General features: G+C 43.9%; 1 protein-coding gene across 2 annotated transcripts in view; it reads right to left on the reverse strand.

Moving 5' to 3' along the window:
* Positions 1 to 13,030, reverse strand: part of LOC142769096 (venom metalloproteinase BumaMPs1-like) — a 100,858-nt gene extending 87,828 nt beyond the window's left edge. The window contains exon 1 of one of the 2 annotated variants that reach the window (XM_075872022.1): positions 12,825 to 13,030. In XM_075872022.1, coding sequence (XP_075728137.1) covers positions 12,825 to 12,879 — 55 coding nt within the window. In that variant the 5' untranslated portion in view covers positions 12,880 to 13,030. The remainder of the gene's footprint in view (positions 1 to 12,824) is intronic. The other variant, XM_075872021.1, reaches the window with a different exon arrangement.
* Positions 13,031 to 14,819: the final 1,789 nt, after the last annotated feature.

Genomic DNA, 14,819 nt, shown 5'->3' on the forward strand with positions numbered 1-14,819 from the left:
ATTAAACATTGGATGATGATGATGAATGGTGCTTTCTGGCGCAAGTGTCTCTGATGGCGAAAGAGCGCCAGAACAAGATTGGCGTGTGAACGATGATGGTGTTAGGCGGCTGTATGGGGGCCAAAAATTATGCACCACTGCTTGCGTAAAACAAATATATAAAATCATGAGACTGATTCGCTTTCGTCTGGTGGCGATCTGCCAATGTGTGAGAGATGTGAAGAACCACTTACGGTTCTCTGCATCCTCGTACAGTGCGACGTGTTAGGTTCTCTGAGAAGAAAAGCACTTTTAAAGACGATAGTCTTTCTTGGGGGCCTTCGACGCAAAAATTCTGGTCGGTCGGTCGGTCGGTCCGTCCGTCCGTCCGTCCGTCCGTCCGTCCGTCCGTCTGTCTGTCTATTTGCCTGTTTGTCCATGCCTAATGGCATATGGGTACTTGATACAACCGACCTCATCCGCAGCACCCACCTATGTTACTCAAGGTTGAGCGTTCATGCTTGTGCAATTGTCATATAAAATGCAATTATTGCGTATGTCTGGGGCACCATAACAACACGTATATATTCTGCATGTGCGTCTCTCACTAAAAAAGGCATACATAAGTCATTTTTAGGACTATAGCGCTTATCACGCTGCGCTGACCATGCAACGCTTGGACGGAAAGGCGAGTGTTTCCAACGCTTTGCTAAAACGAAGCGAAGGTGGCACCTACCCATCGCCTTGCGTTCTACACCTTATCAGCTCTGAGATGGGCGCGCACACCCATCTCAGAGTCATGCGCTTTGTTTTCTAAGATAACTGCCAGATGTCACTTATGTCTCCCGTGTAACGTGACTTGATGCACTCGTTCGCCTCCGCTGCACGCTCGAGGCACTCTAACGCAGCGCCTCCAGAATAGCATTCACTGATTTTCTTGCGCAGAATATGAAATAAAAGTCTTGTTCACTCCTCCACACGCAAGACTATCGTCTTTCGATGACATCTGCAGAGTACATGCAGATAAAGGGCCAATTTTTTCACTACCCTACCAACACCAGCTCCCACTACACCCTGGGATGCTCATTGGTAGGGATCCAATTTTCAAACCTCAATAGCTGTTTAAGTTTTTAAATGACGTACATGATTTTTACTGCATATTTCGAGCCGATTAATAGCACGACTTCTGTACTGAGGGTGCGGCTGCGGTGACTACATCCTCGCCGTGGTTTTATGAGCATGACCTTTCGCCATTCGCTTTCACTGGAAATACTTCATGACACTGTGGTGATTTTAAATACTTCCACGTTTTTACCCCGCGAGGAATTTTAAGGCCCCTCTACAGCCACGCACTATGTCATTGTTCACATCTCTAGTTTATTGAAATGGAGCTCTTTGGTCATCAAACGACCTTTGCGGCATAAAATACCACACATTATCGACATCATCACCATGAGATATATTTGATTGAGTGCAATTGAATTGGGTGACGAAGGTGGTATAATTAGCTCTGTAAGAAAAATTGACTTGCATGGATGCCTCTTCAATACCCTTGAGAGTAAGGGCTGGGTGGCCGGTGCTTTCTATAGAGTAGGTATCGAAACAGCAGCCTCTGTTGATTGATAGATAGATAGATAGATAGATAGATTTATTGATTGATTGGATTAATGTATTGATTGTTTGATTGATTTATTTATTGATTGATTGATGTGGGAGTTTAACATTCCGAAACCACCATATGATTATGAGTGACACCATAGTGAAGGGCTTCAGAAATTTGGACCACCTGGGGTTTTTTAACGTGCACCCAAATCTGAACACACGGGACTACAGCATTTTCGCTGCCACCGAAAATGCAGCCGCCGCAGCCGGGATATGGTCCCGTTACCTGCGGGTCAGCAGCCGATTGCCTTAGCCACTAGACAGCTGCGGCGGGGCGCAGCCTCTGTTCAGAGGCCGTGCTGCGGATTACCTGGTCAGATGACATTGAAAGTATACACATGTTTTAAAAACTCTAAAAGTGACTCGTGTTCAATGAGAGGTGCTTTGAGTTAAGACATTAAAAGGTGGAAAGGAATTGTGTGCTGATAAATAAATATAAAATGTTTTCTTCTAAGCAGCTTTAGTTCTGCACTTTGTGTGAGAACATGCAACACTGTCAGGGGTTCACCACATCTATCGCAGCTAGGCGAGTCACCCCCGGACAACATGCATACGCGAGTATTGTAAGTGTGCCCTATTTTTTGTATATACAGAGTGTGACTTCTGCGCAACCTGTTTTTGATGTTGGTGGCCAGTTGCCTGGCTCTGCCTTGACCATGTGCAGCTTATTTTATGTTTGACTACCCCTAGATGTTGCCAGTGTGACTGAACTACTTTGCTCAGAAAGGGCTTCACGCCCAGTGCAGGATGTTTTATAGCCGTCTGTATGGACAGATGTGGCTAGCCAGTCAGCTATTTCATTGTCCTCAATATCTAAAAAAACACACAATTTTTGTGTTTTTTCAATGTTCTCAGTGATTTCACGTCGCTTGACGAGTCCATGTATATAACTGCCTTAGGTATTCTTGATTATTGTAGCTAATAGCCACTAATAGAGCGTATGCTTCTGCCGTTAATATGTTTGTATTTAAAAACGTAGTATGCCAGCCTCTGACACGCATGGGCCGACCGCTACGTACGATACGCTATCATAAGACTTGGAAGCTTCTGTGGAGAATTTAGTACAAAAATATTCATGCTAAAGTTCAAGAAAGTGTATAACTATGTGGGGACGCGACGTGCTTCGTGAGTTCTAAAAAATACAAATCACAGTTTATAAGCTGCCATTATCACGGCGGGTCTGTTCAACAGGAGCAATCATCTGATATTGAAACAGCCGCACGTTCATTTTCACAGCCAGAGCTCTTACACCTAGACAGAATGGCTATGCCAAAACAGAATGGTTAAGGAACAAATAAGAGCTGGACAGATCATTTACAGCATAATATGCTGAATGTTGTTGTTTCCATTTGCTTTTAGAAAGTTTACGTCAACAATAAATATGATCTTTGCTACTGTGACGACTGTTGGTTGCTTCTACGTATAGGCTTTGTATTGGACTGATCCTGAAGGCGCCTGTAGAAAGGCGGATGCCCAAAAAGTGGACCTAATCCAACATCTTTAAAGCATTTGGTGTGGCAAACTGATAGACTATAGCCGCGTAGTTTATGCGCGTGAGTATAGGGCTTTTGTACAGACTCATCAGACATTTTCTCTCCCTGCTCCATTTGTGCGCAATAAAACCTTTAGAATATACATTGTTTTCATGCTCTTGTTTCTAATATATTTGATGTGCGATACAAATGTTAATTTCATGTCTAGTATGACTCCAAGGAATTCGTTCCATTTTTATCGGAAGGCGATTGCCCTGGAGGTCAATATCTGGATCTTAATGTAGGTCTTGCCTTCTGGAAAATAGGACGCAGGTGCTCTTTTGTTGGTAAAGGCTGAATCAACGTCACCTAGACTACTGAAGGCCCCGCACTGCTCCATGACGTCACCATACTCAGCCCGTACGCGGCGCTTCTTGACAGCGGTCGCTTTACCTATAATCGCAGCTTTTTCTTTAATTCGCGTTAAATAAGTCAATGCGATAATCAAGAGGCTAATGTAAGGCTGGATCATATCTTGGGGCATTCCACCGCAGAGGTGCCTTTTGTCTCGACCGCATATGTACATTCGCACATATAGCTGTAGTGCGTCCATGTATTTTTCGCTGCCTTTTTTTGTCTTCTGTTTGCAGGACATGACAGCTGGTGTTTGTCACCTAATGGTACGCGACACGCTTTTATTCTAATAAACAAACCTGAAAGCTTTTTTGTTGTTTTGTAGTTCGGTTTACAGGTTGGAATATCTTATGAGTTGTAATATCTGGTCACCTTGGTCATTGGAATTTATACCAAACATAATTCTTACAGCATGCAGAATTCTGTCATCACTGTTCTTTAAATCTGTGCACCATCCACATTTCCAAGCAGTTCGGAGAGTGATACCAAACGTACAATAGTTTCAGAACAAAAAATAAATTTTATTTCGGGAGTGAATGCACATGCACATACACACACAAACACATACACACAGAAATGCAAACACATTATCATTTCAACGTAAATATATTTCTTTTCGTTCCATTCACTTTCTTTTTGCTCAGCGCTTCATTCCTCAGAAAAGCGTAGTTTTTGAGCAGGATCTAAATGGCTGACAGCAAAACATTTTTCATTACTGAATCTGGAGTGTGGCCAGCTGCACAAGCATCAAATTCTTCGTTGTCATTCAACAAATACATAAGAACACTAAGTAGAGTCAATCGATGATTACTTTCGGCGTGAAACAGAAGCTCATGTTCTTTACTAGTGACACGGTCAAAAACAACCTTTGTGTAGAGGACTGCATGAATTACAGCTGGCTGTGGGAACTTCAATCCATCTCGACTGATGCTGTCAATCAGCACATATTCACTTTCTTCTAGCTCTCGTTCTGTGACTGTCAGTATGTCACGGCAGTTATCACATGGTTGTCGTTTAAGAGCTGCGTGTGCACAGTAGCCGGCGAGGTAGACCAATGCAGCCATGTCCTGTCGTGGCTTGTTTAATTCTGCATTGGTCAAGCGTATGTCGTACTTCCTGATTGTCTCTTCAACATTAGGCTCATTTTCATTCTGACTGGGTGATTCAGGCATGTCGGCCAAAATCAGTGTGTTTTGTAGGCGGATCTTAGCCTCAGCCTCTAACAAATATGTTATCGACGCGTTATAGTGCGAACACCATAGTCGCCTGTACCTCCCAAACTGATCCTCAAGCGAGTCAGTTTAGAATTTACCGAGGAGCACGTATCTAAAAGTAAGTTCCTCTAAGCAGTACCTCGGCACCTCGATCAGGGCATACGTAGTTAGCCTGTGTGTGAGTCTCTGTGTGAATCTATTTTGTGAGAGTGCCCGTTTGCACGTTTCTGTCCTTCAAGTAATCAAGCCAGCCAAACAACTTGTCCAGATATTGCAGCTGCTCACAGCTGATATTGCGCACTGACTCTTGCCCCACCTTTTTTAGCCTGCAGCCTTTATGAGGATTCTTCACATTCACGATGTTTTACCACTTTACAATTAGATCAATAAAATTTGCTGCACCATCAGCAAGGACCAAATGCAAAATTTCATCTTGACTTCTCAAAGCCAATGACACGAAGGTATTAAATATCTTGAGAGCGAGCTTAACATTTTGTCTCTCTAGGTTACTTGGGTTCAGAGCCTTGTAAGTTAGCCCATAAGCAATTGTCACAACACTATTTTCTTCAGCGTGATGCAGTTTTCCTAATGTTGTGACCGATGCACCTTCCAGCCTTTTGTTCTAGTCACCATAACAATCAAAATGTGGATATTACAGGCACTTGTCGGAATTTTTCTGGTGAATCCAATTATTTCGAATGCATTTTAGCAAATGCACTGTGTCAACAATGTGAAATAAAGGTTTCTGAGTATCCGCTGGATGAGGATACACTATTTCTAAATGGTTGCTTTCTGCGAACAGTGACATTACCTTTCTGTTAATTGAGTTACTGTCTGTTATTACTGCCACTACGTGAAGGCCACAATCTTAAAGAATGAATATTAATTCTTTTGGCACCTTATGTAGTTCTTCAGCTGTAATTTTAGACACTGGTAATATGTGTGCTACATCTTTAAATGCTGACAGTAAACTCTGAACCATAAAAACGAGCGTTGTTTTCGCTGGTTCAGTGCCGTTAACAGAAGCTCCTGTTAACCTGCCTGCCTTGTAGTAAAAGAATTGTTACAAATGTATTTCATCAAGCATCAACGTGAAATGTCTTTCATGCAACTTCAGTAGGCTGGCCCTTTTTTTCTTGTACCGTAAGAGCCCTTCTTGATTTTGTTCCTTCAAAGGGCTCACATCATGGGCAGCACACACACGTTTAATTGTCGAAGGGTGAGGAAACACGATGTTACCACTGCTTCGCAAAAAGTTGTAAGCATGGGGAGAAATAGTGTAAAACAAAGTTGAAAGAATTAACAGTTCAGCTGAATACCTTTTGCTTCGGCACATCAGGAGCTGGCACCGTTCCCCGAGAAACATTATTGCTTCTAATCTTTCATCCTCCAAAAGGTCTTCCTTTCAAATATCCTCGAGGAGAGAAACCACAAGCTTTAACACTCCATTCACTTTTTCATCTTTTTCAAAATCTCTTCTACGACAGTACTCTTGCACGCCATTCAGAAGTTGCACCAGGATACGCATGTCATGAACTGCTTCTGTAATGCCAAGCAGTTTGTTAGACGTATTAAGGCTAGCAGCTCCCACAAAGACGCGCACAGACATATCCGATAATATGACTATAGACAAAATAAGATATTCGGAGCTTCTTCTATTGTTGCCTCGATGTGCGCAAAGATGACATGGCCGTCAGCGTTCACAACTGATCAATATTTTTTTCTTGCAGCAGGTTCAGGCGAGAATTTATGTCATCTAGGCATGTTAACTTGTTTTCTTCCAACTCCTTCTTGTGCGCCAGCACGGACTCCTCAATAGCTTTCTGAAGTTGCTCATCTTCTCTTCGTTTTTTCTTCATTCCTGGCTCTTCTCTAGATTGGTGAGTATCCGAAAGGTAGTCAGGGCTGTCCGCAAAAATTGTAGGTACAGCATCGTGCGTGAGTCGCGTAAACTTCATCTTGACTTCAATTCAATGGTGCGACCGTCACAATCTGTATATTTTGTCGTTGTGCGGAGATATTCCTCTTTGAAGTGACATTCGCATACCTGCACAAAAGACATAAATCAAAATCAGTTTGTTTTCACGTGAATTGTGCCTCTGTGCACATCTAACAAAACTAGGACAGTTCAGGCGTCGCTATCGAAAATTGTGGTGTCTTATTCCATACTAGGAAGAGTGCAGCAACACAATCCGTTTTGAACAAAATTGCGCTGATGCAAGCAACCAAACAAAATGATGCCACAAGTCCGGTCTGATATAGGCTTTCTCACGTTAACACTTGAAATTCTAGTGAGCGCAAAAACAAACAGTGTTGCAAGTACTTAGCGCAACTTCGTATTCCCTTGAAAAACACGCATCCACTCAAATAACGCACTTTAAATTTGCGTAGATGTGTGTGTGAATGTGAGCGTGTTTTTCGAAGGAATACAAAGTTGCGCTAAGTATCTACATGACGAGTTTCCAACTAGCTCAACAACAAGTTCTAAGAAAAACAACCACATGACAGCAAGTCCCGTGCATGTAAAGTGCGTGAATGCCCTCATGTTTCGTGGGTACCACGTGGAAAATATGCAGAGAGATAGCTCCCTTCTCCCACGGTGATAGGTCCTACTATCAGCCGAATTTTTGCAAAACGTTACATAGCTAGTAATCTTCTGTGCCCAAATATTTTTGGGTGACATACGTAAAAACAAACACTTACCAGTGGATTATTAAGCTTTGCAACATCTATGTCGCCACGCCACACAGCTCGCTGCCATTATGATCTCCTCTCAGGATCGCGAGGGAACTCGAACAGTCGTACTTTGGGGCCAGTGTCAAAATTCCCTTTGCAGTTCGGTACACAGTAACGTCCCATTCTTCCGAATATGTGGCAGACAGGCCCGAAAAACAAAAATATTTAGCACCACACGAATAACGGCGAAGAAAAATGGCAAGTGTGGCCAGTGAGGAGCTCTTTAGCCACACAGCACCAAAAACACCGAGGCATTAAAAGCGAGGAATGCTGGGAAAGTCGCAGCTAGCCCCATCTCACGCAGGTCGCCCGAACGTTGCCTGGGGAGTGGTGGCTCGCTTCCTCGGGCAGAGTAGGGTGACGTCGCATGGCTGGAAAGGAGGAGTGCTGGGGCCTGGCGTTGGCTGAATCCATTTTCGTCTGCTCATTTCGACACCTTATTCAGACCAAGCTGAATCTGACTCTCGCATATTGCAAGGTTGTGCGTTTTAAAGCCTATCTGGATATTGTCTAATATGATAACATATGGTATTTATTGGCGCAAGGTCCATGTGATGGCCAAAAAGCGCCATGAACAATAATGAGGGAAAAGCAATGGTGCGTTATTCTAGTAATATGAACACAATATGAACATTGGTAGTGTTGAACGGCTGTAAAGAGGCCTAGAATTTCACGCCCTGAGGTGGGTTGACACTAAAAATACTAAAATCTTGGCGGTGACGTGAAACGCATCGAGGTGAAATAAATGAGAATGCTGGTTGAGAGGGTAAACATAGCCACGACCTCTGTACAGAGGTCAATCTACAGATCATCTTGAAATATGAGGTAAAATGTATGGAAACCTTTTAAAAAACCTAAAAAGTGACTGAACTTTAAACAGCGGATCCCTATACCGATGAGCATGATCGCATGTAGTGGTAGCTGCGATCGGTGGGGTAACAAAAAGTGTTTCTTTTACCTCAAATCGTCTAAATCACTACACTGAACTGGAATGTGGAGTACCGTTAGTGGATCTCCACACCTTTAACAGATGGGTTGGTTATCGTTTGACCAAAAGTATGAATGTGTAGAGTGCGTGTGTCCTATCTGCTTTTTTGTAAGTATAACATGTGTGTGGCGTGATCTGGACACTGGTGGCCAATTTCCAAGCATCGGTTTAAGTTTGTCGTTTGCTTGCCCATCCCATAGGCGTTGCCAGCATGCGCTAAGCTCCCGTCGTAAGAGAAGTTTCATGTCAAGAAAAGGGACGGTCGTGGGTGTACTGGCGGGTGCATGGTTGTGCGCAGACGCAGCTAGCTGGTGTTCTGCCACGTTTGTAGCGATTTCATGGTGCCCTGGCACCCAGAATAGAACAACATGTCGGTTGAGGGCGTAAATACCGCATAAAAGACATTAAAGCAACGCAAGTACAAAATTTTTATGCTTTTTAGTGTTTCAGGAGGTGTCACAACATTCAGCGAATCTGGGTACGCAACCGCGCGTTTTATTTGCAATATATGCCTGACAGCTACAGATACCGCATAGGCTTCTGCGGTGAAAAGGCTTGTTTGGGCGTGCAGTATGCCAGAATTTGTAAAATATGGGCCAACAGCTGCATAGGACATGCCAATGTGAAGCATCTTAGAAACATCTGCAAAGAATTCTGCGCAATTATACTTGTGTTGTAGTTCGAGGAAGTGCGTGCGTATGTGCAGTAGGTGCGTGTTTAGTGACCTCCACGAAAGATTGATCGCAGTCTATAACCTGCCGTTGCCAAGGTGGCGGACATGCTGCGGGAGCCATTAAACGGTGTCCTCAAAGTGGCACACCTGTTTCGTCAGCGAGGCTCCTCAGATGGAGTGAGTAGGGCAGCTGCAGCGAAGGACGGTTATGGAACAAGGTACAATTGGACATGTCATAATATGTGGAGTTAGTGGGATGTTCTTCGTCTGCGTTCACCCTGAGATATATGTAAAACACATATAACATCCCTGCAGATTTAGCGATCACTCGTTTGATTCTGCGTACAAGCTTTCAACGGGGCTAGTTCATAAGCACCCGTAGAAAGTTGGTGGACGGAGGTGGCGGACGGTGTCGAACGTCTTAAGAGCAGATGGTGTCACAGTCTGGTAGGTTATGACACCGCAATCGAGGCACGTGCGCACAAGGCTTCTATATAAATTCATCAGGCATTTCCTGTCACTATCCCGCTCAGTGTGTGACAACCCTGTCAAAATATCCAATGTCTTTAAGCACAAGTTTATATACTTGATTTGGGGTATGAAGGTTAGTTCTGTGTCTAATATTAGACCCATAAATTTATGCTCAGACTGTACAGACAGACGTTGACGGTCAATCTCGGGGCGTGAGGAACGCCGCTCTTCCGGCAGAACAAGACACACGAGCTCTTTTGCGCGTTCAGCTTAAAAACATTCTGATCTGCCCATTGAGAAACTTTGTTGAAACCTACTTGAAAGTGTCATTTACACATTGAGGGGTTGCATGATTTGAAAGCAACCTGTACATAATCAACAATGTGCAGTAAAGCATATTACGATTGATACCGAGGTGCAAGGAGTTCATTTTAACTATTAAGAGTGCAACTCAATACACTTCCGTGTGACACTTCTGTTTCCAGGACAAATGTTCGTGACAAAGCAGTGCCTAATCGAACACACAATCTGCGATTGGTCAAGTAACTTTCGATTATGTCAAAACTTCTACCCCGTACACCAAAGTGTGAGAGCTCTCTCAGTATGCCAAAGGGCCACGTTGTATGACAGGCCTTTTCAATATCGATGAACACAGAGAAAAAAAATTGATTATGAACGAAAGCATCACGAATTGGAGCCTCGATATGGACAAGGTGGTCCGTGGTAGACGTAGCCTCTCGAAACCCACACTTGTATGGGCCAAGTAGGCCATTAGTTTCAATGAAGTGCATAAGTCGCCTGTTTATCATTCTTTCAAAGACCTTGCAAAGACAACTGTAGCTTGAAACTGAGGACGGGTTCTGCCTTCTTTTAGAACAGGAATAATTTTGGCTTCTTTCTGGGTCGAGGGCACCTCACCGAAAAACCATACAGCAATATACAGGCAGAGAAGGGCTTTTTGGATTTCTATAGGCAGGTGTTTTAGAATTTCATATGACACACGGTCGCGGCCTGGGGCAGACTTATTGTAGTAGTTAAGTGAGGCCTGTAGCTCAACTAAGCAGAAAGGTGCATTGTACGCCACGGGGGTTGTTGATGAGTGGTATGTAATGGCACTATGGCCCCTTGACGGCCAAAGAGCACCATTTCAATAGACTAGAGATATGAACAATGATATGATGCGTGGCTGTAAAGGGGCATTGAAATTCCTCGTGCTAACGCGGGTAAGAACATAGAAGTAATAAATTCACGACAGTGCCGTGACATATGTGCAGTGAAAGTGGATGGCAAAATATCATGATAGTAAAACCATGATGAAGATGTAGTCACCGCAGCCACGACCACGGTACAGAGGTCATGCTACGGATCACCTCGAAATATGGGATGAGACCTATGAAAATCGTTTGAAAACGTGAAAAGTGATTGCAGTTTAAAAAGAGGATCTCTACCAATGAGCATTCCAGGGTGTAGCGCGATCTGCTGTTGGTAGGCAGTAAAAAAAGCTTTTTTCTTAGATAATCTAGCTCATTGCACTGGACGAGAATGTGGAGAACGGTAAGTGGTTCTCCACATCTCTCACAATATGGTGGAATGCCGGTAGATATAAGATATCAATGTGTAGAGTGCGTATGTTCTGTTGTAAGCCTTGTTAGTGTTATTTCTGCGTGTCATGATTTTGATACTGACGGCCAATCACCTCGTTACGGCTTTAATAGCACGGAGTTTATTGCCTCTGTGTCTATCCCACTTGCTCTGCCAATACCCCCTGAGCTCTCGTTTTAGAAAAGGTTTCAAGTCAAGTGCAGGGATTGGTATTGATGCATTAATAGTAGTGTCGTTGGCGGAAGCAGCCAGCTTATCGGCCAAAACGTTCCCTTGTATCTCACGGTGCCCTGGCACCCAGCAGACAACTACATGCTGTTTTGATGTGTACTGTGTGCACAGAATTGAGTAAAGTACACCAGCACGGGGTTCATGCGTTTCTTAGGGGTTTCAGGGCTTTAACCACACTTAGAGAATCTGTGTGTACTACCGTCTTTTGTAATTTTATCCGTTTTATGTGTTTTACGACTGCCAGATTTGCGTAAGGTTTTCCTGTGAAAATGCTTGCATCAGGATGAAGAACGCCGGCCTCGGAAAAGGATTGGCTTACCGCTGCATATGACACAGATGTGTTGGAATTTGACGCATGGGTAAAGAACTCAGGGCATGTGCGTTAATGTTGTAGTTCTAGGAAGTATGTATATATGTGTGCAAGTGGTGCGTGCTTTGTCACTTCAACAAAAGAGACATCACACTCTATAGGTTGCCACTGCCACGGTGGCAGATATGCTGCAGCAGCTATCAAACTGTGTTCGACAAGAGGCACACCTGTTTCTTCAGCCAGGCCCCTCACACGGAGCGAGTAGGGCTGCCTTAACGAAGGACGGTTCTCGAACAAGCGAAAACAAGACAAATCTTTAATTGTGAAATGAGAGGGGTGTTTCGTGTCTGCCTTTGCCTTCACCTTCAGAAAGTACAAGAGACAGGTAAGATCTTTGTATGTCGAGCAACCATTCATTCGAATCTACCTACAGGCTTTCCGCAGGGCTAATTCGAAAAGCACCCGTAGAGAGGTGAATGCCTGGATGGTGGACAGATAAGAATCTTCAAGGCTGATAGTGTTGCCTACTGATAGATTATAGCACCGCAATCTAGGCGTGTGTGTACGAGGCTTTTGTATAAATTCATCTGACATTTCTTGTCGCTGTCCCACGCAGTGTGTGACAATACTTTCAAAATATTAATTGTTTTTAAGCACCTGCTTTTCAAATACTTGTGTGGGATGAAGGTTAGTTTTGTGTCTGATATTAGTCCAAGAAACTTGTGCTCGGTCTGCACTGGCAGATGTTGACCATGCATGTCAATGTCGGGGTGCGCGCTCTCCTCTCTGTTTCTCCCTTTCTTCATCTTTAAACTTCCTCATCTTTGTCCCCAGTACAGGGTAGCGTACCGGTTGTTCTAGACTGGTTCTATCCTTTCTCTCCTGTTCTTTCCTCAAAGATGTCGATTGTCCAAGACAATTTTCAAGCAGTAACTTCAAGTGAATTTTCTTCATTTAAGACCAGTACTAATAACTAACGTGACATTGAAATATCTACATTGGCACTTCGGTTTACGCAGCACTCCCCCCAGAAATACATGCAACGCGTGTTACGCAACAACCAATATCTTACCTGTAGGAGCTGTGGTCGACAGGAGAGCAAATAAAAAGACTATACCGAACAGCATTTCTTTACCAGAAATTTCATACGATTTGTACACTTTGCAACGAAATATTAGATGGGAAGAATACTGAATTCAAAATTTGTTTTCTATGCCCTCTATATAGGCGAAAACATTTCAGCCTGTTTTATCTTCAAGCCTTGAGGCTACAGATTCAAATTTACGTATTTCTGGTCATTGTGTTTTCTAAGTGACAATGCTTGCCTGGCTAAAACTTCACTTTTTGTTTATTTCAGAATAGTTCATTCAGCTTGTGACCCGACATATTTCTAATAACTGAATGTCACCCCCTTTTGTTTTCACGCACACCATATGCTCGCATTGTGCACGTGATTCCAGTCATCAACGCCTTCGGAGTAGCATGTGCTACTCACAATATTCCTCTCATTCTTCATGTCTGGAAAATATCGACAAAAATCGAAATCTAGACATTTCACTCAGTAGTACGCAGGTTGATGAAATTCCTTTTTTCTGATGAAATCACGTATTCTGAATCGCGTTTTTCTGACAGCGCTTGACCATGGACTCATATATATCAAAACGTTTATTGAAAAAAAGAAGATACGGGGAGCATGTGAGTGGGGCTCCTATTCCAGGGCTCCACTGGCTTTAGCGGCCAGCTGCACCTGGTTGAAGAGCGCTAGTTGCACCCCGAGATCCTCGCTGGCGAGCAAAATCTCCCACTGCTCCCTTGCGGAAATTTTGCCGGCTATTTGTGGCAAGGTAATTTCGGTTGGCCTGTTCTGACAATCCCACGTTATGTCGGCGAAAGAGGGCCTGCCTCAGCATCACAGCCAACTATCGCTGTACATCGCAGTGTGAATGGCATGCTTCAACAATAGATTTAGATAGGTGCTTGTTTGTATACGGCGCCAGTCATAAGAGTCCCGCCCAGATAAAGCTGTGTGTGGTGCACTGTACCTTTGTCGCTCAAGCTGTTACTTTCAAGAATATCTCGCGGTAGAAAGGGGCTGTCGTCGGAGTGGTAGGCCGCTCGGTTGGTTAAAGCACGAGCCGCGCCACCCTCTCTCTCATTGCTGCGTAGTCCTGCGTGACACGGGCACCAGATGATAGCATGGTCTTGCGTTAGGTCCGGTCCTAAGAGGCGAATGGTGCTGTGTGGTAGTCTTCTCGTGAAAAACAGTCTACATGCGGCCATAGAATCGGTGAGAATAAGGGACGATTGTCCCAGAATATTCTTAGTTTTAATAGCAAGCGCGATAGCTAAAGCCTCAGCGTTATTCGCGGACGTGGCTCGTGCCGTGGCGCAAGTCAGAAGGCCTTGACCCGGGGCCGCTCGTACGACTGCGAGCACATAGTTGTTCGGGCCGCTTGATAATATATGGGTTTTAATGGCGCAAGGACCATACTTGGCCAAAGAGTGCCATGAAAAATCTTGATAAAATTGTATTGGTGGATGATTTTATGCAATACTACGGGATGTGAACTAAGATAATGTTTTGTTGCTGTAAAGAGGCCTAAAGTTCCACGCCCTGAGGTGAGTTAAAGCATGCAACTATTTAAAATGATGGAAGTGACATGAAATGTGTGCAGTGGAACTAAACACCGTGTTCGTGATGATAAAACTACATTGAGGAAATGAGATTAGCAAGAATGACTCGTCAATGCATGCTCTTGAGCCCAAGGGCAGCGAGGCAGCTGCTGTGTTTAATGGAACCACCACAGCCTCGACCTCTGTACATAGGTCGTGCTACGGATCACCTCGAAATATGCAGTGAAAGCTATATATATCTTTTAAAAACATGAACAGCGATTCAAGCTTAAAAAGAGGACTTCTACCGATGAGCATGATAAGATGTAATTGAAGTTGCTGTTGGTAGGGTACTAAAAAGTGGTTTTCTCTTAGAGAGTTAAGCTCATTGCACTGAACAAGTATATAAAAAACTGTAAGCAGTTCCCCGCATCTCTCACAGCTGGGGTTGCTC

Source organism: Rhipicephalus microplus, chromosome 8, assembly GCF_043290135.1.
Source record: "Rhipicephalus microplus isolate Deutch F79 chromosome 8, USDA_Rmic, whole genome shotgun sequence".
Lineage (NCBI taxonomy): Eukaryota > Metazoa > Arthropoda > Arachnida > Ixodida > Ixodidae > Rhipicephalus > Rhipicephalus microplus.